Source organism: Nuphar pumila, chromosome 11 (assembly GCF_984573655.1).
Source record: "Nuphar pumila chromosome 11, dmNupPumi1.hap1.1, whole genome shotgun sequence".
NCBI lineage: Eukaryota > Viridiplantae > Streptophyta > Magnoliopsida > Nymphaeales > Nymphaeaceae > Nuphar > Nuphar pumila.
In genome coordinates, this window is record NC_143259.1 from 101,418,425 (window position 1) to 101,443,507 (window position 25,083).

Consider the following 25,083-nt stretch of genomic DNA (forward strand, 5'->3'; position numbering starts at 1 on the left):
GTCAGCCGGGTTGGCGGGTTGGCATACCCCTAACACGAACCCGACCCGTTTAATAAACGGGTTAGGCGGGTCGACCCGTTTACGACACGAACCCGTTTAAGCCAAACCCGAACCCGCCTAAGAAGCGGGTTGGCGGGTCGGGTCAGAAATTGCCACCATTGGGTACCGAGCTTTGTGGCATTACCAAAACTAACCCGGTTCAAGATTCAGACGGATCTAACCCTGTGATGTTAGCCCCCAAAAGTTACAACTGTGCCAGTGCGCCAGTCCTTTGTTGCCCGAGAGAGAGCCACTGCGCTACTCCTTTGTTGAGAGAGAGAGAGAGAGAGAGATGTCGTTCCTGTGGGAGAAGAGCCAGACGTGGCGTTGGCTCGTTCGCAGGACACGCGAGTCCAAGCCCTTCTTCATCGGCTTCGCGATGGCCTGCGGCGTCGTCCCCGCGGTCATCGGTTACGGTATCATGGGGCTCACCAACTCCCGGAACGACCAGTTGGAAGCCCAACTCAGGAAGAGCGCCAGACCCGAATCTCTTGTACTCCTCCCCCCTTTCCTTTCTCCCCACCTTCATTTTCCATGGATTTTACTATCATGGTTGTGATTATGACTATGTGGTTGGTCTTGGATTGGTGTTGTTCGCATTGCAGGGGTCCTTATTTTGCATCACGTGAGTCCCACTCTTGTGCTATTAGTGTTTTATTGGTGGTAGTTGCTTTCTTTGTGCTAAACTTGGTTATTATTGAATTGGGTTGATTAGTTTGTGATTTTGGGTTATGTTGGTCCATTGTTCTTTGTTATTGCGCTACAATCATGAAGAGAAGAAAAAAAAATGAGTTTTTTTTTTAAACCATATTGTCGTCTGAGTGTATGTCCGTTCAATATTGTTGTTTGAGGGATGTAAGACGGCTGTTTGGTGATCCTGAAATTTCTTGAGATGGGAGCCACTTGGGTTTTGCTGTGGAACTTCCTTATGGATGGAGAAAATTGGGGACTTGGTGCTTTTTTTTTTTTGAGGCAAATCTGTTGCTCATTGAACGATCTGTTCAGAATTGGGATGATTGTGAAATGTATAATGATTATGTAAGGAACAAGAATGACAATGATAGTTATAGCAGAATACCGTGATCAACTGTCAGTAGATTCAAGCCTACCTGCAAAAAAAGAAAAAAGAAAAAACAGGTCACCCGATTCTGGGAGTGATTTGTTATTAAGGCATGCATCAGGAAGGTTGATAGCTTCTGCAACTTTGCCAGAGCTAGAGCTTGATGGCACAAAGATGGTGTGTTGCAGCTTGGGAAGCCAAGCTGCATAGCCTTCAAAAGCCAGAGGGGAAGAATTTGAGATTTTAAGCATGGTGTATTTACATCAGAAACTATGAAAAATTCAAAACTATTTGGCATGTAAAGGAGGAAAGTACATGGCAGCAGCCTTCTAGGACCACATGGTGAAGGAGGGGGTAGATAACAAGAGATTCTTTCATAAAATTGAATACAAGATACAGGAAAAGTGTATGTATTAATTGCTATTTAAATGCCTGGGAAGATTCATCAAGGGTTTACACAATCTGTGAAATTGTAGCTTTTGCTTTGAAGGGCAATTTGTATATTTGGTTGTGTGAAAAAACCAGCACCAGAAATGCAGACCAGAGTAGGTGGAGTGAGAAGCAGTTGGTTCTTATTATAAAACAAGACACTGTGGGATAACGTTTTCCTGTTCTTTTTCATAATCAACTTTTTGGCACATGTAAAAGGATGTTGTTAGATAAAATGACGTTTAATACATTTGTTGATTTGATTGTTTTGGTGTTAGATTCTTTCACCCATAGCTTGAAAAGATGTTCTGTTCATTTCAAAAGTTCTTTTGTATTTACTTGTATATGTGTTCCTGGAAGCTATGAAGAGAGTCCAATAAGTGTGTGTTTAGATTTAGCAAACTTTTCCAGAAAGATGGGATAAGCTCAGACACTGCTTTTTGTTTCAGGATGGATTGTCTAGCTTAATGTTAGTTGGCCTTTGCACAGTCCATTACCACTTGATGTGGCTGATATGCTTAGAGATTCCCATTTTTTGTAGGTATTTTCTTGTTTTCTAAATAAATCTTCCTTTTATGAGTCTCATTAAAGCAAAAAGATACATCCCACATTTTCCATTTATGTGGATGAGTAGGTGCATCCAAACACCCACTGTTCTGATGTGCTTATCTACCTCTATGGAAACTTAACTGTAGTATCCTATGTCGAGTCTTGCATGCTAGGTGTTTGATGCAGGTATGATGAGAGAGATGTGTGATCTATATGGTATAGCTGTTCATTGATGAAAAAAGGAAGGCGTCCTTCACTGAAATTCAAAAGTCCTTCAGTCTGTGGAAGTATGAAATCCTTACCAGTGGGAAATGCTTCGAGGGAAAACTGACCCTATATAGTTCCTTATTGGGTGCGTCTTGTAATTTAATGCAACTGTATTATATAATATGGAACTTGCTGAATATAATGTGTTTAGAAGTTTGATAATCTAGTACAAAAATTTCATGTCCGTAATCATTCTGTTGACTAAATAGATTATATTTCCCATTTAAAAAAAACAGATTGTTTCAGGAAATGTATATACTTGTTCTAAGGGTTCTTCTTAAACTTCAGCGAGGCACTTGGAAACCACTGAAATGTTCAAACTGCATATTCATTACTGCGAACAGTTTTTAACTTCATGATACTAATTTCTATTATTTAAGGAAGTGGGAGATTCATCACGCAAGTCAGGATATGATTAGGTGTGGAGGGCATAGTTTAGCAGTTGGTCCAAACTCAGGTTTTACCATTAGATTTTTCATGTTCAATCACATTTTTACCAGGGTTTGGGTCTTCAGTTTGGTTCCTGTGACTGGATATGATTTTCTTTTTTGGATCTTGGATTGCTTAAGGTCCAAGTTATCTTACTAATGGTTTAATTTAGTGTGTTGCTATTTCATAAAAACCAAGGTTTAGTTTTGGAGTTCCATTTATGAGATCCGATTTAGTAGGTTCATTACATTATCAACCAGGCTTCTCTAGCCACTACGGCTGACACTTCTTAGGACCTTCAGTGACCCTTTTGTAATGAAATACAAGTGCCAAAAAACAATGTCACAAAGTGACTAGAAGAAGGCACAACCATATAAACATAATGTCTTTAATGGACAAGATACACTATGCTGTAAAGGGCAAACATCAAACACACACAAAGGAGAAGAGAGAACTTAAAAATAACAATGAATCTATTAATAAAATGCTTGAAAAAGCATTGAGAAGAGAAGGGGATTTATACACCTCAAGAGGGCCAAGTTGGGAGCTCCCACCGTTGGGGGGAGACCCATCGACTCTTAAGGGAATCCCCTTTTTACCCCTTTAAACAATAACAAAGAAAATAATAAAACAAAATTATAAAAATACAAAAATGTCCCTAATGGTCATATCTATTTACAAATAAATAAAAAGACAAAATTGCCTCCAGTGGGCGTTACAAAATATATACATAAATAAATAAATAAATAAATAAATAATATATATATATATATATATATATATATATATATATATATATATATATATATAGTAATGTGTTCCTTAGGCCCCCTTTTTCGTTAGGCCCCTTCAAAAATTGTAGTTTTAAGTTTTTTTTTCTCACGTATGACACCGTAGATGTGATCTATAGGTTTTGTTTAGTGGGAACCGACTTTTGGATCACCGGAATCTGACTTGTATACAGGTTTTTATGTTGATCCAAAATCAATGGCTATGAAGGTACCATTTTTTTTGGCTCATAAAAATATGTTTTTTCATAAAAAAAACATGATCCAAGAGTCGATTCCCACTAAATCAAGCATGATAAACACATCTAACGATTAAGATCTATCATAAAACACTTTAAACCTATGGGGCAGAATGAGGCAAAACGAGAAATGGGCCTAATATGTTCAGTTCTCAATATATATGTATAGATTTTTTAACACCCTTCCACAAACTGATTGTGAGATCACTGAGAGTTTTTTTAGGAGAAAGTAGAAAAGGGGTGATAGCAAAGCTTTGGTAAAAAAATCTGCGAGCTGATACTCTAAAGTGACATATGGAAGTTGAATGGTGCCCCTTAAAAATTCATCTCAAACATTATGGCAGTCCATCTCGATGTATTTTATTCGTTCATGAAAGGTGTGATTGCTAGCAATGTAGATGACAATCTTATTGTTGCAACACAACTTCGAAGGAATAGAAATAATGACTCCCATATCTTTAAGCAGACTTCTTAACCAGACAAGTTCAATTGTAGTTGTGTCCATCACCTTATACTCAACTTTCGTGGAAGATAAAGGCATTTTTTGTTGTTTCTTACATCTCTAAGAGATTAATGATTCTCCAAGAAAAACATAATAACCTGTGGTAGAAATACGATCATTGGGGTTACCACTCCAATCAGAGTCAGTATGAGGAATTAAATTAGGATACAAAGAAGATGATAAGAATAGTCATTTTGTTATTGATTCCTTCAAATATTTGATAATTCACATGACAACAACCATGTGAATAGTAGTAGAGGCATTTTGGAATTTACTTGCACTATGAACGACATAAGCAATATCTGTCTTGATAATAGACAAATATGTTAGTGACCCAATTAGTTGACAATAAGGAAGATCTTCTAAAAGAGTTTTATCGTCGACTCTCATCTTAGCGTTGCTTTTAGAGTATTCACTTTTTTTTCATCAATTAAGCTAAACTTAACAATAATATCTGATGCAAACTTCATTTGAGACAAAACATATCCCCGAGGAGAATATGCAACTTCAATTCCTAAAAAATACCTTAGAAATTCAAGGTCAACTCAATGCCTTTTTTATCATTCGCAGTGATGATCATATTTAAGAATTTTTTCTTTCACAATCTTAAGACCTGATGGATGATCCATGTAGACTTCTTCACAAAGGTCCCTATTTAAAAAACATTTTTGACGTCTAATTGATAGATATGCCATTGTTTAATAGATGCTAAAACTATTAAAGTTCTTACACTAGTCATCCTAGCAACCAACACAAGGGTTTTCTCATAATCAATTCCATATTTTTGTTCATACCCTTTAGCAACTAACCTAGCTTTGTATCTTTTTAATGATCCATCACTCTTTGTTTTGACTTTAGAAACTCATCTATATCAAATAACCTTTTTTCCTAAAGGGAGATTTACAATTGTCCAAGTGTTAACTTTGTTGAGTGCTTCTAATTCAAGTTTTATAACATCAATCCAATATGGATGTTGCTTGACTTCTTTAAAGTTGGAAGGCTCATAATAGGAATGGTTCATCATTAAAGAAGTTCTTTAATTTGGAGAAAATGAATCATATGACAATTTTTTGAGGAGAGAAGGTCTACTACTCCTAGAAGATCACCTAGGTAGGGATTCTTCTACTTGGTCCCCTAAGGAAATGTTTTGTGAGTACCTGTCAAAAGCATTTTGATGTTCATTTTCTTCTTACCGAGTATACACATGGATATCATTGGGATATTATTAGAAGAATCATCATTATGATAAAGCAAATCATCATTTTGATGAGAATTGTCATCACAAACATTATCACAAATATTATCATTAAGTCAAAGAGAAAAGAATAATCAACATCTTCCTTGGGTTTTTGAGATTTAAATCCATTTTGTTCTTCAAGAAAAGTTACATTTCTTGAAATATAAAGTTTGTTATTTTTAACATCATAACACTTATATCCCTTTTGATTTTCACAGTAGCCAATAAAAGCACATTCAAGAGCTTTTGATTAAAGTTTATCTTGTCCTTGAAAAATAACAAATCATTTACAATAAAAAATTCTTAATATTTTGAAATCCGGAGATATTCTGAATAATTTTTTAAAGTGGAAAACATTTTTTTAAGATTAGGATAACATCCTGTTTATAAGATAAATTGTGGAAAGAGCGGCTTCGGTCCAAAAGTTCTTTGGAACAATTTTAGAAATAAGAAGAGTTCTTTTTGTTTCAATAAGATGACTATGTTTTCTTTCGACAAGGACATTTTGTTGAGAAATTTTAGAACAAGATCTTTGATAAATAATGCCATTTTGTTTAAGGTAGTTTTAAAATTCATTTGACATGTATTCCCCTCCGGAATCGAATCTAAAAAATTTTATATTGTTTTGAAATTGATTTTGAATAAGGATATAAAATTCTTTAAAAATAAAAAAACATCATATTTTTTTTAATAAAGTAAACCCAAGTGTATCTTGTGAAATCATCAATAAAAGTATTATAATATGAATATTATCCTTTAGACATAACGGCTGCCGGTCCCCATACATCCGAATGCACAAATTCAAATGGTCTCTTATAAATAAAGTTGCTATGTTGATAAGAAAGATAATGCATTTTTCCAATAATACAATCATTGCATGTAAATTCTTTTTTATTATAATTTTTTTTCAAAAAAGAAAAAAGATAAACTTAGAGACACTAGGATGACCAAGCCTTTTGTGCCAAGTGACATCTTTAGGTTGGCATGATTACAAAATGATTTAGATGACAATGACAAAAAATTTATATAATATAAGTCTCCTCTTCTATGGCCTTGCCCAATCCGCTTCCCGGACCGGAGATCCTGCCCATAGCAATTGGTAGGTGAAAAAGAGACACTACATCCAAAATCAGTTATTTGAGAAACAAAAAAAGATTTAAGTTAAGATTTGTAATAATTATAATTTTTGGAACATAAAATTCTTTATCTTTGCTTAAAAACTTTTCAAGGTTTCCTATTCCTTTAACATCTAAAGATATTCCATCGGCTGTGAAAATGATGGTTTAAAAGAATTAAAACTTGGTTTGGATAGAGATGCATTTAGAGTCACATGAAAGGAGGCACCCTAATCAAGGATCCAAGAGGACATACCAGGAGTTGATGTGATTGCGGCACCGGAGGTGGAAGGTGTGGAAAAGTTGTTTCTCATAAATTGTTGGAGAGTTTCTATAAGTTGAGTAATGGAGTCCTTTACGTCTCCATCTCTTCTTGATTATTCACTTGAATTGCTTGGACTATCTCCAATGGAAACCACATTTTTTTAAGCTTAAGACAATCGGGTCTAAGATGTCCTAACTCATTATAATGGTGACAAACAAATTTTTTTCATCCACCATTGTTATAGTTATTTTTTCTAAAAGTGAGGGGGTTTATATGTCCTCATGTTATTTCTCAGTTTAGACACTGCATGGACCTCAGTAAAGTTCTTTTTAAGAGCCAAGCAAGTTTCTTCTTGGCATAGATCTGCAAAGACTTTACTAAGAAAAGCAGAAGCCCTATGAAAAAGGGTGTTAGAAAGTGACTTGGAATACCTTGGGTTCAATAATGAACCCATACTTATGCACGTAAAGTGCAAATATACCCATTAAAGGGAAACAACACACGCACGTAATGTGCCAATACATAAAATCCATAAAAAGGGAAAAATATGACTTAAAGTCATAAGTTACATATCATTAAAGAATAATGGAGAAGGGGTGAAAACCCCATTACAATGGAGCATAAGCTCCCTCAAGAATACAAAATACAAAGGGGAAATCCCCTATTTATAAGCATGAAAAGGGACCACCTTGGGGGCTCCCAAAGGGGACGTTGGAGAGCCCCCAACTGTCACATTTGTGACCCTTGGGGGCTCCCAACGTCACTTTTGGGAGGCCCCCAATGTGGTACGAAATCCAAAAATATAAAAAACAAAAATAAAAATAAAACAAAAATTACAATGCATATTCCAATTGGAATATGCGTAAAATGCTAATTTACAAGAATACCCTTGAGGGTATTTTAGGAAGATAAAATATATATATTTATATATATATATATATAAATAGAGATATGTATACATATATATATATACGTATCTTTATATATATATATATATATATATATATATGTACATTTAAGGATCAACATATTTTAACACCCCCCCTCAATCTTTGCGGGGAACCGAAAAGATTGAACAAAGGGCAAGACTCCAAGAGGCTCCGGCAAGGATACAATGGAACTTGAAAAGGCCTTCCTCCTATTGTCTTCAAATTTCCCGAACTATCCAGGGTACTTCTCTTTGTCCTATTTCCAAGATCCTGTGAAATAACAACAAAGAAACAAGTAAAACAAATCTTTGTACTTTTATTCAAATGGAACATTTCTAACTAGCACAGGTTAGAAGAGATGCAAATTATGCAAAAATGACACCAAAGTTTCAAAATCATATATCATGTTTAAAACAAAATGAGCGGAAGCAAATTATGCAAAAATAAATTGCAAGAATGCATAATGCATTCATAAGGTCCAACGTTGGACAAATATAACCCCATAATGGGGAATAACAAAATAGTCCACTAAGGGACACCACAATAAGCCTACGAAGAGGCATGATATACATAAACATTATTGAATGAGGGCCCAAAAAGGCCATAAAGAGCATATGCATATACTTATCATGAAATGAATTAATACTCAAACAACTCATTAATGAACATGCTTCAAACATGTAATGAAGTGCCAAACAAGAGAAACAAAGTCTCCAAGCATACTTTAGGCAAAATAAACCCAAGAGTTCACAAGGTTTTAAAATCATTTATGAAAGACATACTTAATACACATTTTGCATATAAGGGTGGCAAAAACCATAAGCACTTAATATATAGATTAAATGCTGAGAAATCAACTTGATATGCATATCAAAAATATGATTTGCTTGAAAAACACAAGTCATGAATGAAATTTTGCAAATTTCAACAATAGTTTATCCATTACAAACATCTTCCTCATTAGTCATCCAAAACCCATAAATCAAGTATATAAGCTACTAGATCAAGAATATAAAGTCATTAAAGGCTAAAGACACACACAAATGTGTGTAAAAGAGCCTCTTGTCTACATATAATAATACTTGAAATAAGTGCATCTACGACAAGAACAAGAGAATACATGCCAACATGGACTAAAAAGTATCTCTTGTCTACGTAAAAAATACACTTAAAACCAAGTATGTTCAGCTACTAGAACAAGAGTAATAAGCCAACCATGGGCTAAAACATAATACATCTCTTGTCTACATATGATAGCACTTGAAATGAGTGAAATAAGCCAACCATGGGTATACATCTTAAGCGACTAGAACAAGGACACAAACGCCAACATAGGCTAAAAATCACACACCATGGTGTGAATCAACGTGCCTTGTCTACATATAAAAACACTCAAGACAAGTGTGTTCAGCTAATAGACCAAGAGAGCAAAAGCCAACAAAGGGCTAAAAACACACGAAGGTGTAATAAAATTCTTGTCTACATATGATGACACTTAGATAATGGGCATAAAAGGAAAAGACTTTTGAGGCAATAAACTTGTAATGAAAATAAACCTCGAATAAAACAATACTCCTTTTAAAATGAATTCTCATAACAATAACATGCATGTAAAAAATATCTTCAACAAGATACTATAATCGATAAAATAAAATTCTTGAGAACAAATGTGTGAACATACACACACCAAGAACACTTAGAATACTTGTGCAAAATCACAAGAACACAAAATCATAAATGTGCAAATACACTCATAAGATTCATAAACAAGAAAAGGTTGGGCAATAATCCCCAAACCCTTGATTTTTAATATACCTTAAAACATTTAAGGTTTTAAAACACCATATGTCCATCACATTTACATAGAAGCATCCATAATATCAATGGCCAACATCAAACTAGTGACACACTCATATACCAAATCATTCTAGAGTCCCAAGGTGCCCATAACTCATCTCAACCACCATCTATAATATGGCAATTTGGACAATCTAAAATGATATAACACGAGGTGCCCATAACTCACCTCAACAAACATCTCTAATAAAACAATAATAAAGCCAAAACAATGATGCATTAAATAACATGTGATGGACAAATATAAATGCCACAAAAAGGCAATAAACACTTTAGGAATCATTTTTCAAAGAAAAGAGGACCGATTCAAAAAGGTCCAATAATCAATAATGTGCTTTATAACAACAATTTTGCATAAACACAAATTATGCTTAATCTTCAAACAAGTCATTTCTACCAAAAAAGACTTATTAAGCAATAAACACAACAACATAAAGAATTCATCAAGACAATCAAGCTTTTAATCAAAGAAATCATAAGAACCGTAATGGTTCACAAAGAAGGCTTTAACACAATACTCAAGGAAAAAGTACTTGAAAATTTATAGATTTGGGATTAAATCCCATACAACAAGTTTTAAATATTCTTTGATTGAGATGAGATATGCGGAAACGTACAAAGTGCTATAAGCACTTACAATGATTTAAAAAGGACTCAATATCTAAATTCATTATGTTTTTCACAATAAGAAATGTGCATAAAGGCTCCATAATGCAAAAATGTCTACGAAGAGACAATACACATGTAAGCACACAAGGTTTTATAAAAGATGTGCACGAAAGCACTCATACAATACTTGAACACATACACACCAAGGTGTAAACAAACATGCACTAAGGCATGTATATCATAAAAAAGAGGGAATGCATACAAGCGCAAATATTTTGAGAAGCAAATGTGCACAAAATACAAAAATACACAAAAGTGAGCAAGTATGCACTTTATAAAAAGAGCAATGCTTGAAATTCTCAAGTTTTAATTATGTAATTACATGCTTGACAAGTGCAATTGAGGACAACTAAAACTATATTATGGCCAATGTAGGCATTTTTAAAGATATTATTAAGAGATTTCGAAACCTTATGAAAAATACAAACCAACAAGTTTATAAGGATGAAAAATGAAATCATTTATACCAAAAAAGGATGAAATAGATGAACTATGCATTCTATGTGGGAAATTCCTTTTTAAAAACAATCTTTCCTAATGGTTTATCATAAATAATTTTTCAAAAAAGAAACATTGAAAAACTTTTTAGGAGTTCTTATACGTTATCATTAACAAGAACTACTTTAGGATTCAACAAAGATTTTAGATGTGAGAGATTCTCATATAATGATTATATCAAAATTTTCAAAAATGCACTAAAATCCATAATCAAGAGAGGAACTCAAATCAAATTAGGGTTCATATGAGAGTTAAGAAATTTTAAGCAAAGATCATTATTTTAGCAAGAGATCATATATAATTTTAAAAGTTAACTTATAGGTCAATCATGAAATACTTATTTAAGAACTATAAATCTCACATAATTGAAGGTAATTTTTAAAAACATAAATTACTATTATATGCTATGAGTAGTTCGATAAATAGACACGAATTTTATATTTGGACAACAAACGATTTCACCAAATTTAGAAGGAGATATTTTCAAAATATATGAGCACACGAAATGTGAAAAGAAATAATTCAACTATCATGACCATCAAACGAACAAACTATATGCAAGAAACATACTTTCAAATGCATAATACTTTTTGAGAAAAGGGATACATACCGAATAACTTCAAAAGCATAATACTTTAGGAAGAGCAATGAATACTTCACCATTTCTTGAGCGACACGCTTTCCGTTGCACCAAGAGACAACCCCATCATGACCTTGCTCTGATACCATGTTAGAAAGTGACTTGGAATACCTTGGGTTCAATAATGAACCCATACTTATGCACGTAAAGTGCAAATATACCCATTAAAGGGAAACAACACACGCACATAATGTGCCAATACATAAAACCCATAAAAAGGGAAAAATATGACTTAAAGTCATAAGTTACATATCATTAAAGAATAATGGAGAAGGGGTGAAAACCCCATTACAATGGAGCATAAGCTCCCTCAAGAATACAAAATACAAAGGGGAAATCCCCTATTTATAAGCATGAAAATGGACCACCTTGGGGGCTCCCAAAGGGGACGTTGGAGAGCCCCCAACGGTCACATTTGTGACCGTTGGGAGCTCCCAACGTCACTTTTGGGAGGCCCCCAATGTGGTACGAAATCCAAAAATATAAAAAACAAAAATAAAAATAAAACAAAAATTACAATGCATATTCCAATTGGAATATGCGTAAAATGCTAATTTACAAGAATACCCTTGAGGGTATTTTAGGAAGATAAAATATATATATTTATATATATATATATAAATAGAGATATGTATACATATATATATATATGTATACGTATCTTTATATATATATATGTACATTTAAGGATCAACATATTTTAACAAAAGGGATCTTCTTAGTTCGAATTCAGGTCAAAGCCCATGAATGAATTGAAAAAATCTCTCTCCATTTGCTCTTGCCTCATGGCAATATCACTTCCTTCTCATTGTGGTTCAAGGAGAGCAAGCTCATCCTATAAAGAAGATAGAGTACTATAATAGTCTCTAATACTCATATCCCCTTTCTTGGTTTCTCTTACTTTTTTTTTTTTTTAAAAGAAATGTCAAGTAAGGTCTTTTTGAGTATACATACCTTTCATGAAGAACCATGTTTCATTTGCTTTCTTAAATATGGTTAGATTGGCACAAATTTTGAGCCCTAGATTATTCATGAATCATGCCAATATTTTGGCATGCTTACTTTTTAAATCTTCAACTTTGGATTGGTATTCTTCAATAGCTTTGGCTTTTTCTTCATCACTCAAAGCTTTTTCTTCATTCCTTTCCTTCTTGGTGAGCTTTAATTGTGGTTTTGGAACAATATTACATACATATCTCCAAAGTTCATTGCCTTTGAGGTTGTTTTTCATAGCAACCGTCCACATTCTATAATTGGTCCCATTCAATTTGAATGAGAGGTCAATTGCATCTTTGTCGGTCATTGCGGAAGAGTTGAAAAAGAACAAGAGTGTGAAGCTAGAGGCTCTGATACCATGTAATGAAATACAAGTGCCAAAAAACAATGGAAGGCACAATCACATAAACATAATATCTCTAATAGTCAAGATACACTATGCCATAATGCCACAAAGAGAAAACATCAAACACACACAAAGGAGAAGAAAGAACTTAAAAGTAACAATGAATCTATTAATAAAATGCTTGAAAAAACATTGAGTAGAGAAGAGGAGAAGACCCCTTTTTATACACCTCAAGAGGGGCAAGGGGAGATCCCAAAAGAGTTGTTGGGAGCTCCTCAACGACTCTTAAGGGAATCTCCTTTTTACCCCTTTAAACAATAAAAAGAAAATGAAAAAACAGAATTATAAAAATACATAAATGTCCCTAATGGACATGTCTATTTATAAATGAATAAAAAGATAGAATTGCCCCTAGCGAGCATTACAAAAGATATATATATATATATGTATGTATATATATACATATATATGAACATGTCTATATACATATATATATTTTCATATATATATATATGAAAATATATATGTGTGGATATATATGAGATCCATATATTTTAACACCTTTTAGGTCAAATTCCTCTTTTTTCTTATGTTTTTACATCAATTTTCCGGTGCTTTGTGAACCAATCCAACTTGATGCATTTGAACCCTAGTCCGTGTTTCCTTTGCAACAATTTTGCATCATCTACCCCCTTCACTGTGTTCTGATGGAATTTGGTGATTGAGCATTCTAAGTGGAACTTTCTGCTGACTCCCTAGTTCCATAAGGAAATCTCTTTGGTGAATTGATAGCATGACATTAGGCTCTGTTTGGGAGACTCAAATTGGAGGTGTATTGCCGTTTTCCTAGCACCTGTAATGAGATATGCGGAAAAACAAAGAGTGCGATAAGCACTTACAACATCCACCAATGGACAAACACAAGGGATAACACCCAAATCCACAAAAAGACAACACAACATAAAAATATAAATGTCTCTTATTGAAAAGAGAGAGAGCTCTCAAGAGTAAATAATACAAGAAGGGGGCACCCCTATATATACAAAAAGAAAGGGAGAGAGGGGTGGCCTTATGGCCTAAAAAGAAGTGCCACAAAGGGGGCTCCCCATGGAGTCATTGGGAGCCCCCAACTGTCACAAATGTGACCGTTGGGGCCCCCATCGACTCAATGGTGGGGCCCCTTACGTGGGTAAAAAACAAAAATAAAAAAAGAAAAAAGAATGTGCAAAATAAATACAAAAAAGGGGAAAATAACAAGTACTCCTATTGAGTACTTGCGAAATGACTAAAATACCCCTATTGGGTATATTAAACAATATATATAGATTACATGTATTTTAACACCCTCCCTCAAGCTTTACGGGGATATAACCGAAAGCTTGTCAAGGAGAAACAAAAAACGAGAAGCAGCAACGACTTTAGTGAAGAAGTCCGCCAACTGGTACTCGGATGTGACGTACGGTAGTGCTATGGTTCCTCTTAGGTATTCATTACGTACATAATGGCAGTCCATCTCGATGTGCTTAGTACGCTCATGGAAGGTGTGATTACTTGCAATGTAAATTGCGCTTTTGTTGTCACAACACATCTTCGAAGGAGTAGAGATGACAATGCCTATATAACTGAGGAGACTTCTTAGCCATACAAGTTCCATGGTTGTAGTGGCCATAGCACGATATTCCGCTTTCGTTGAGGACAATGATAGTTTGTGCTGCTTCTTGCATCTCCAAGAAATCATAGTCACCTAAGAAAACACAAAAACCCGTAGTTGACACTGAAAGAAAGGAGCCTTCGATCTCTACCTTGCCTGTCACAGAGAAAGAGAGAGAAGAGAGAGAGGTTTTAGAGAAAGGGGTTCAGTCGATAATCGGCTGACCCTATCATTCTATTTAATGTATTAAGTAAAGTAAAAACTAGGGTACGAAAATACCCCTTTGAACATGTTAATATACATATACACCAATTGGGTCTGGACCCGATCCAATATATAAATGGATCGGGTCAGACATATACACCGTGATGACTTCTTTTCAGCCTCCCTCAAGTTGTGCATGGTGCTGAACCATGTACAACTTGCTTTTCAGAAACCAAAATCTGTCCTTCGTCAACCCTTTAGTGAGAATGTCAGCAACTTGTTTTTCAGTTGGCACATACATAGGCTCAATCTCTTTATCTTCAACTTTTTTTCTAATAAAATGTTGATATATTTCAATGTGCTTTGCTCGATTATGGTGGATGAGATTGAAGGACATGTTGATGGCACTTTGATTGTCACACAACAACCGTGACCGAGTAATCGGTTCTCCCATTTCTGTCAGGAGATGTCTTATCCATGTAGCCTCGGCCGTGGCAGTGGCCATGGATCTGTATTCAGCCTTAGTGCTCGATCTAGCAACCGCCTTTTGTTTTCTACTGCTCCAAGATATCAAGTTTGGCCCAATGAAGCTGCAATAACCGGATACTAATCGTCGTTCGTCTGGATCACCCGCCCAATCAGCATCAGCATAAGTGACGATCTCATGGCTCCCGCCTGGATCTAATTCCCTTTTCTTGTATACCAGCCCATCACCAATTGTACTCTTCAGGTAACGAAGTATACGTTTGACTGCCCCCATATGTGACATATGAGGTTCATGCATAAACTGGGATACCTGATTAACTGAATATACTATATCAGGTCTAGTAAAAGTCAGATATTGCAACATGCCAACTAAGCTGCGATACTTAGTGGGATCTTCATATATGTCCCCTTCTTTTGAACTCAGTTTCTGATGAATGACACTTGGAGTTGTCAACGACTTACAATCCGTCATGCCTGCTCTGCTGAGAATGTCCAATGTATATTTGTGCTGAGTAAGGGTGAGTGTATCATTTCTTTTATCAACTTCTACCCCAAGAAAATATCGCAGCTCTCCCAAATCTTTCATCTTAAATCTCTGATTTAATAACTTCTTCACCTGCTCAATGTGACTTTTACAGTTCCCTGTGATGATGATGTCATCTACATATATTAATAGTAAAGTAGTGACTCCTTGTTCATTGTGAATAAATAATGAGTGATCCAGAAGGGACCGAGAGAAGCCATGCCGTTGTATCTCTAAAGAAAAACTGTCGAATCAGGAACGAGAGGCTTGTTTCAAACCATAGAGTGCTCTCTTTAACTTGCATACATATTCTTTGGCTTCTCGTTCTGCATATCCAGTGGGTTGTTCTATGTAAACTTCTTTTTTTAAATCCCCGTGCAGAAAAACATTTTTTACATCCAGTTGGCTCAATGTCCATCCATATTTAATGGCTAGACCCAACACAATGCGAATGGTCCCCATTTTAACTACAGGACTGAAAGTTTCATCAAAGTCTTGGCCTTCCTCTTGTGTAAATCCCTTGGCTACAAGTCTAGCCTTGTACCTTTCAATGCTCCCGTATGGTTTATACTTTATCGTGTACACCCATTTTGACCCAACAACATTTCTGTTTTGTGGCCTGGGTATAATCTCCCATGTTCCACATTCATGTAGAGCTTCCATTTCTTCATTCATGGCTTCTACCCATCTTCTAGAACTCGCAGCTTGATAGAACATGAGGGGCTCTTCCTCTTTACTTATGAATGTCAAGAACAACTGAAAATCCAATGATTTTTTTTTAACTTATCCACCTGTCAAGTGGATGTCGAATCCGTGAGGATCTTCTGATATCCATTGTCTCTGAAGATGGACCTGTACTCGTACAAGAGACGAATGAGGGCTCTTTCTCTCGCCGGGTGTACACAATACCTTTATACCTTGCTGGTTCCAAGACATGTGGAACAATTTCTTCCGTTTGAGTTCCATTTGCTGATTCCTCATGTGTTTCCTTCCGACTGCAATTTTCTGGAAAATCTACTTTACCATTTAAAAAAAGTTCTGAATTTAACCATGGGTAGTATACCTCAATGTTGGGGCTTGAGTTATCAGCATGAAGGGTTGAATTAGCATCCTGAGCATCAAAGTTCATCTCATCGAAAATTACATTCCTTGATACCTTGACACGCCTACTCAGAGGATTATGGCACCTGTACCCTTTGTAGTCTTCTACATATTCTATAAAACTGCATTTTAAGGCTTTATCTTGGAACTTGTGTCTAAGTGAGCTGTCAATGTGAACATAGCAAACAGACCCAAACACACGTAATGCATGGTAATCAGGTTGTATGCCAAAAAGAGAGAAATATGGTGACTTATTTTCTAAGATACTCATGGGCAATCGATTTATCACATGGACTGTGGAGTGTAAGGTCTCAGTCCATAATGATACAAGAAGATTGCTCCCGTGCATCATGCTCATTGCAGTCTCTATAATATATCGATGCTTCTTCTCAGCAATCCCATTTTGTTGAGGTGTATGCGGGAAAGACAATCTTCTCTTTATCCCATTATGTTGAAGGAAACCAATAAAGTCATTCAAGGAGAATTCACCTCCTCCATCACACTGGAAATTGAGAATGTTGGTAGAGAAATGATTTTGAACAAAAGAATGAAATCTTTGGAACAATCCAAAAACTTCTGATTTGTGCTTCATAAAAAATATCCAAGTATAACGTGAGTAACTATCAATGAAAATAAGATAGTATTTACTGCAAGAAAGGGAAGTAATTGGGACAGGACCCCAGACATCTGAACAAATGACCTCAAATGGCCTTGAAGCTCTTTTATTGATGAAAGCAAATGGTAAGACATGACTCTTACATAAAAGACAACTAGAACACTTTGTATCAACGACCTCTGAACTCAGACTGGACTTAGGAATAAAATTATTCAAGACAAGTTTTTCAATAAAATGACGACCACAATGGCCAAGACGACTATGCCAAAGTCTTGGCTTATTACATTCAGAAATATTAAATATAAAATCAGAATAAAAAAATTGACGTTGGTGAGGCTTCAAGGATGAATAGTCGGAATGAATGGAGGAAGGATCTTCTTGAAAGATATACATGTTGCCCCATCGTTTTCCTTCAGCGAATGTCTTCCTCGTGCGAAGATCCTTGACATAAACAGGAGCCTTCGATCTCCACCTTGCCTGTCACAGAAAAAGAGAGAGAGAGAGAGAGAGAGAGAGAGAGAGGTTTTAGAGAAAGGGGTTCAGTCGATAATCGCCTGACCCTATCATTCTATTTAATGTATTAAGTAAAGTAAAAACTAGGGTACGAAAATACCCCTTTGAACATGTTAATATACATATACACCAATTGGGTCTGGACCCGATCCAATATATAAATGGATCGGATCAGACATATACACCGTTATGACTTCTTTTCAGACACTCTGTCATTGGGATTTCCTCCCCAATCAGCATCAGTATAAGCAATTAAATCAAGTGATAAAGAGGAGGAAAGAAAAACTCCTTTAGTTATGGTGTTTTTAATGTATCTGACAATCCTTAAGACTGCACTCATGTGCACGGTTGTAGGTGCATGTTGAAACTGACTGACAGAGTGGACGGCATGAGCTATGTCTGGCCGAGTGATGGATAAGTATGTTAGAGACCCAACAAGTTGACGGTAGGGAGTAGGATCCTCGAGAGGTGTTCCATCTTCCAATCTTAACTTTGCATTGATGACTTCAGGGGTTTCTGTCTTCTTATCATCGGAGATACCAGACTTGGAATAAATGTCAGCAGCAAGTTTCATCTGAGAGAGAATGTACCCTTGAGGAGAGTACGCCACTTCAATTCCTAAAAAGTATTTTAAGAAACGAAGGTCAGACATGTCAAAATTTTCTTTTAATTTTTTTTAATATCATTAATTCCTTGCTCATCACTTCCAGTGATGATCATATCATCAACATAAAGTAGTAGAATAACTACTGAGGACCCTACACTTTTCACAAACAAAGCAGTGTCAGTATAACATGAACGAAAATTCAAACTTGTCATTACATTACTAAATCTATCATGCCAAGCCTTTGGGGCTTGTTTCAAACCATATAATGCCTTTTTAAGTTTGAGAATTTTATTTTTACCAATAGATACTCCTGGTGGAGGATCCATGTAAACCTCTTCATTTAATTCACCATTTAGGAATGCATTCTTAACATCTAGTTGATAGATAGGCCATTTTTTAACTGATGCAACGACGATAAGAGTCCTAACACTAGTCATCCTAGCTACGGCTGCGAAAGTTTATTCATAGTCTATACCGTATTCTTGAGCGTATCCTTTTGCTACTAATCGAGCTTTATAGCGTTCTAATGAACCATCACTTTTAGTTTTAATTTTGAAGACCCATCTACATCCAATCGATCTCTTTCCAGTGGGTAATGGAGTTATTTCTCAAGTTTTTGCCTTTTCAAGGGCACTAAGCTCTAAGTTCATGGCTTCAACCCATTCGGGAATGTTTTTGGCTTCATTATAATGTGAAGGTTTATGAAATGAGTATAACGCAATTAGACACGCTCTATACCTTGGAGTTAGAGACTCATAGGAAACAAACCTATTAGGAGGATTGGAGATTCGGCCGGATCTCCTTAAGGAGGTTTCTTCTATGTTGGACCCTTGAGAGTATTTTTCTAAGGCGCTCATTTGAGCTTGTTGACCATGCCTAACATAGGTTTGGATTGGTCTATCACTTTCATTTTCAACATTGTCAAGAGGAATATCCTCTAGGTCATTTAACGACTCATTAGAGATTTCCTCTTCTTGAGGAGTCTCATCTTCTTGGGAGAGAAGATCAAATAAGAAATCATATTCACTTTGGTTGATATCTTTGGTTTTCATAAAACTATTTTCATTTTTCAAAAAGGTTACATCTTTGGATACATGGAGTTTGTTATTTTTCAAGTCAAAACATCTAAAACCCTTTTGATTTTCTCCATATCCTAAGAAAACACATTCAATAGCTTTAGGAGATAATTTGTCTCTTTTATGTGTAAGGACAAAACATTTACACCCGAAAATTCTTAATCTATTGAAATCGGGTGTTCTTTCAAATAGTTTTTCATATGAAGATGTATTTTGTAAGGATAAAGATATCATTCTATTTATTAAGTAAGTTGAGGTTATGGCGGCTTCGGCCTAAAAACTCTTTGGAATTTCCTTGGAAATAAGGAGTGTCCTAGTGGTTTCCATGATGTATCTATGCTTTCTTTCGGCTAAACCATTTTGCTGAGGAGTCCTAGGACACGATCTTTGATGACAAATTTCATTTATTTCTAAATAATTTTGAAATTCATTTGATAGATATTCTCCACCCGAATCGGATCTAAGAGTAGAGATATTACTTGAAAATTGATTTTTGACTATCATATGAAATTTCTTGAAGAAGTCAAAGACTTCAGATTTTAAATTGAGAAAGTAGATCCACACATACCTAGTGTAGTCATCAATGAAAGTAACGTAATAGGAGTATCCTCCCTTAGACATGACCGAAGAAGGACCCCAAACGTCCGAATGGACTAACTCAAATGGTCTTTTGGACACAAAAGTTCGATTTGGAAAAGGAGTGAATTTCATTTTGCCAAAAATACAATTCTTGCAAACAAAATGTTTCTTATTACAAAATTTTTTTCCAAATGGAAAGGAGTACATTTTTGAGAAACTTGAATGTCCAAGTCTTTGATGCCAAATTTCAATATTTTTATCTTGGACATGGTTACAAAAAGAGTTAGTTGAAAGTTTCAAGTTGCTCATGTAATAGAGATCTCCCCTCCTATGACCTTGCCCAATCTGCTTTCCGGATCGGAGATCCTGTATAGAGCAATCCTTAGTTGAGAAGGAGATTTCACATCCATGATCACATATTTGAGCAACAGAGGAGATTTAAATTAAGTTGAGGTACCACTCTCACGTTTGGCACAAAGAAATCTTTGGAAAAATTTAAAGTTCCAAAACTTTTTACTTGTAAAGATATACCATCGGCAGTTGAAACATAGGAGTTTTTAGAGTTATTACACAAATCAGAAAGCTTATTTTCAAGAGGGGTCATATGAAAGGAAACTCCAGAATCAAGGATCCAAGAAGACATACCTGGAGGAGAGGAATAAGCTTTGGCGGCACCCGAGGTTGATGGTATCTTGAGTAGAGTTTGTAGTGCTTCCGATAGTTGAGCAAGAGAAAAAGACTCCTTCCCTTTGATAGTTTCCTCCTTCTTTTGAGTAGCTTCTTCAACGGAGGCAACCTTATTTTTAGGTGCTTCATTCAACTTAGGGCAATTAGGTCTTATATGACACAGTTCTTGGCAATGATGGCAAATTGCTTTTCTATAGTTGCCATTATAATTATTTTGCCTTCCAAAGTGTGGAGGCTTATAGGCTTTTACATGGTTGCCGGGTTTAGATATGGCCAAAACGTCATCTCCTCCTTTAATCATGCCAAGACGAGTTTCTTCTTGGCATATTTCGGCTATGGCATCTTCCAAGGGAAGAGGCTTAGATCTATGAAGAAGAGAAGATCTAACTTGTTCATATTCGGGCCTAAGTCCATGTAGAAATTGGAAAAAGTGTTCTTTTTTCATTTGTTCTCTTCTTAGTTCCACATCCACACTAGAAACCCACTTTGGTTCTAGTAAAGATAGCTCATCCCATAAGGGTCCAAGAGTGCTAAAGTAATCCCTTACACTCATTTCTCCTTGCTTGATAGTCTGGATTTTTTCTTGGAGGAAGAATTGACGAGCAAGGTCTTTTTGAGTAAACATACCTTTCATAAACAACCATGCTTCATTAGCCATCCGAAATTTAGCAATGTTGGCACAAATTTTGAGCTCCACATTGTTTATGAACCAAGCAAGAATCTTCGCATGCTTACTTTCCCAATCTTCCACTTTAGATTAGTGATCTTCAATGGCTTTTATGCGGGCATTTCCTTCAAGAGCTTTTTCTTGATCACCATCCATCTTGGTGAGTTGGAGTTGTGGTTTCGGAATGGTGCTCATAACGTATACCCAAAGTTTTTTACCTTTGAGGTTGTTCTCCATGGCGGCGGCCCACATCATGTAGTTGGAGCCATTAAGCTTGAAGGAGAGATCAATCTTTTGTTCCCCTTCCATTTAATCTCTCACAAGAAGACAAACAAAGAGAGATACAAAAAGAAAACAATATATAACTACTCAACTAGCTATATTAAGAATCAAGAGCATACACAAGGCTCTGATACCATGTAATGAGATATGTGGAAAAACAAAGAGTGCGATAAGCACTTACAACATCCACCAATGGACAAACACAAGGGATAACACCCAAAACAACACAACATAAAAATATAAATGTCTCTTATTGAAAAGAGAGAGAGCTCTCAAGAGTGAAGAATACAAGAGGGGGGCACCCCTATATATACAAAAAGAAATGGAGAGAGGGGTGGCCTTATGGCCTAAAAAGAAGTGCCACAAAGGGGGCTCCCCATGGAGTCGTTGGGAGCCCCCAACGGTCACAAATGTGACCGTTGGGGGGCCCATCGACTCAATGGTGGGGCCCCTTATGTGGGTAATAAACAAAAATAAAAAAAGAAAAAAGAATGTGCAAAATAAATACAAAAAAAGGGGAAAATAACAAGTACCCCTATCGGGTACTTGTGAAATGACTAAAATACCCCTATTGGGTATATTAGACAATATATATATATATATATATATAGATTACATGTATTTTAACAGCACCCTCTACTGTCTAGGAGCAGTTTGTCATGGCTTTTGCAGAACCATCTGTTGTTTGAGAGCAGTGGTGTTTGCAAAACCACTGCATTGAGGATGGAGTTGGCAACCTCATCCAGCGGCAGAACCAGATCCTAGATACTTCTAGAAAACATAGTTGCTCGTATTTTTTGCTTAACCCTAGCCTGGAGATGCATTCATCATTGCAAATTCATGAAAAACCATGCTTTGGATCAAATATATTGCTATTCTATGTGAAACCTTGATTTTTATTTAACCAAGTTTTGGTGCCATATGAGCCAAAGATTTTTTATCATTCTTATTACACATATAACCACCAAAAATGCTAATACATGTTTTCTACTAACCTATTGTACATCTATGAGATTGGATTAAGCAAACACTCGAAACTTTGTTCCTTTGAAGCCGTTTAAGACAATTTAGGAGCTACTCTACTCATTACTCTCTCTCTCTCTCTCTCTCTCTCTCTCTATATATATATATATATAAACAAATTGCATAAGAAAACTATGGGCATTATTGTGCTAATCAACTTTTGCTATCTCCGTGAGAATAATTCTCCCAACTGACTTAAGAGGAATCCATCCATACCCTAACAAACAATTCAAGAATTTTATTGAAACTGTCTATGCTTTTTCTTTTTTTGCTTTATGTTAATAATAAACAATAAATTCATTTTGCCAAGAATGAAATACTTGTGATCCCATTTTCCTCAAAAAACCATCAATTGATCCCTATTTCCTTCAAAACCAAACATGAATTAAAAAAATAATTCTCTTCATCAATAGTCCATCGTTTCCCTTCAAAATTAAAAGAAACTAAAACAATATTAAACTTAAGGACTTCTCCTTCCAAAATCACCAATAGAAATCACTACAATCTTCAACACCATCAGTGCACAATCTAGATCTACCAAATCTATCATGACATTTTCCCAACTTGTTATTTGAAAAATACCAAAACAAAAACCCTTAATTTTAAAAAAAATTTAAACCCAACCCAACTTTTCCCAACAGAAGGAAAAAAGGAAAACCTCAAAACAGTAAAAAGACCATCAAATTAAATCCATACCCATATTGTCACAAAGAAGAGGGATCTTCGAAGACAAAGCCTTATTCATTAAGAGATGAACATTTTCTTTAAGAAACAAAAAATTCAAAAGTAACTTGACAGACCCATAGTGCAAGTCTAAAGTTTTTTTTTTTTTAATTCTTTGGAGCATGGCCCATTTCCTTCCCCTCTTCCACCAATGACCCGAACACCACATTTCAACATCATTCAGAGTTGGATGTTGTCAGCAACTCCATCTTCAGAGCTACACTCTGGCAGCACAATATTTTGGTCAAACTATATTTCTGCAACACTTATAAATAATGTTTCTCCCCCAATTCAAGGCTCCCAAATTGAGCTTTATTTGCAGTTGATAGTTTGGACCAAGGTTGTAAAAAGCCTATTATAACTAGGAGTATAATTAGGTTAGTTCGGGTTTATTAGATTTTGGTATCTTGCTGTAGTTTCAGAGATGCTGCAGAGAAGAGGAAGAGGAGAATAAGGCTGGATTTCTGAATACATGTTTCCCAATGTGGGAATGTGTGGGTCTTCCTTCTATTTTATATGAACTTTCCTTTTAGTAATGTTATAGCATTACCCCATCAATACAAAAGGAAAAACACAGGTAATAGGGGTAATAAAGGAAACATAATAAAAACACGTGAATATAAATAACGACCCAGGCTGAGTATATTGGATCTGAATTTGGATCCGATCTAGATCCAAAACCGATTATCTATCGGCGTTTATATACATAAATTTTTTTAAATACAAGGTCTCATCTATGGTATTGCCTTAATCGAATCAAATTCTAAAGAGTCAGCCTGTGCATGTACCAGCGTTTAATAGCTCTCTAAAACAAAATTCGGATTAGGCGTTTAATTGATAAACCTTTTTTTATTTAAAAAGTTCAAAATCACAGTGAAAATATTATTTTAAAACTGGACATTTTGAGCGAGTTACAAGTATATAAAGACATGTACTAAACCATAAATAAATCTAAACCATTTATTGTATAATCAATTGTTTATAAATCTATTTTAAATGAAATAAACACATAAAAATCAAAAGTCTTCCAGGGATCAATAATTGGCTTGCATGACACCCTCGCAACATCTTGCAACTACTCCAACTCAACTACTCAGTACCTGTTTATTTTAAAATATAAAGGGTCAGACTTCCACAGTCTCAGTAGAAAAACACATCAACATAGCATATATATAAATAACACGAAGCATACATACACATGTAATAAACAATCATAGGAATTCAACTGAATAACCAAAACAGTTAAGTTCAAGAAACATGATACTAAGACATGTTAGAATTAAATATCAACATAATCAAGAGCAAGCTTTCAACACAAATATAATTATAAAATGAATGCAATATTTGTAAAGTGTCCCTACTCAACTAATGCATTGTTTCTCTTTTAAAAAGTTCTACTGGGTACACAAAGAGCAACTATATCCCAGTGCAGACCACTCATGCTATATTATTTTATGCATTTTATTTTAACCGAGAGACTGACTGCGCTAG

The 25,083-nt window shown here is 35.4% G+C and overlaps 1 protein-coding gene across 1 annotated transcript in view; it reads left to right on the top strand.

Moving 5' to 3' along the window:
• Positions 1–284: 284 nt before the first annotated feature.
• The window catches only part of LOC149822624 (centrosomal protein), a 40,945-nt gene continuing 16,146 nt past the window's right edge, over positions 285–25,083 (top strand). The window contains exon 1 of the mRNA XM_089981168.1: positions 285–532. Coding sequence (XP_089837294.1) covers positions 332–532 — 201 coding nt within the window. The 5' untranslated portion in view covers positions 285–331. The remainder of the gene's footprint in view (positions 533–25,083) is intronic.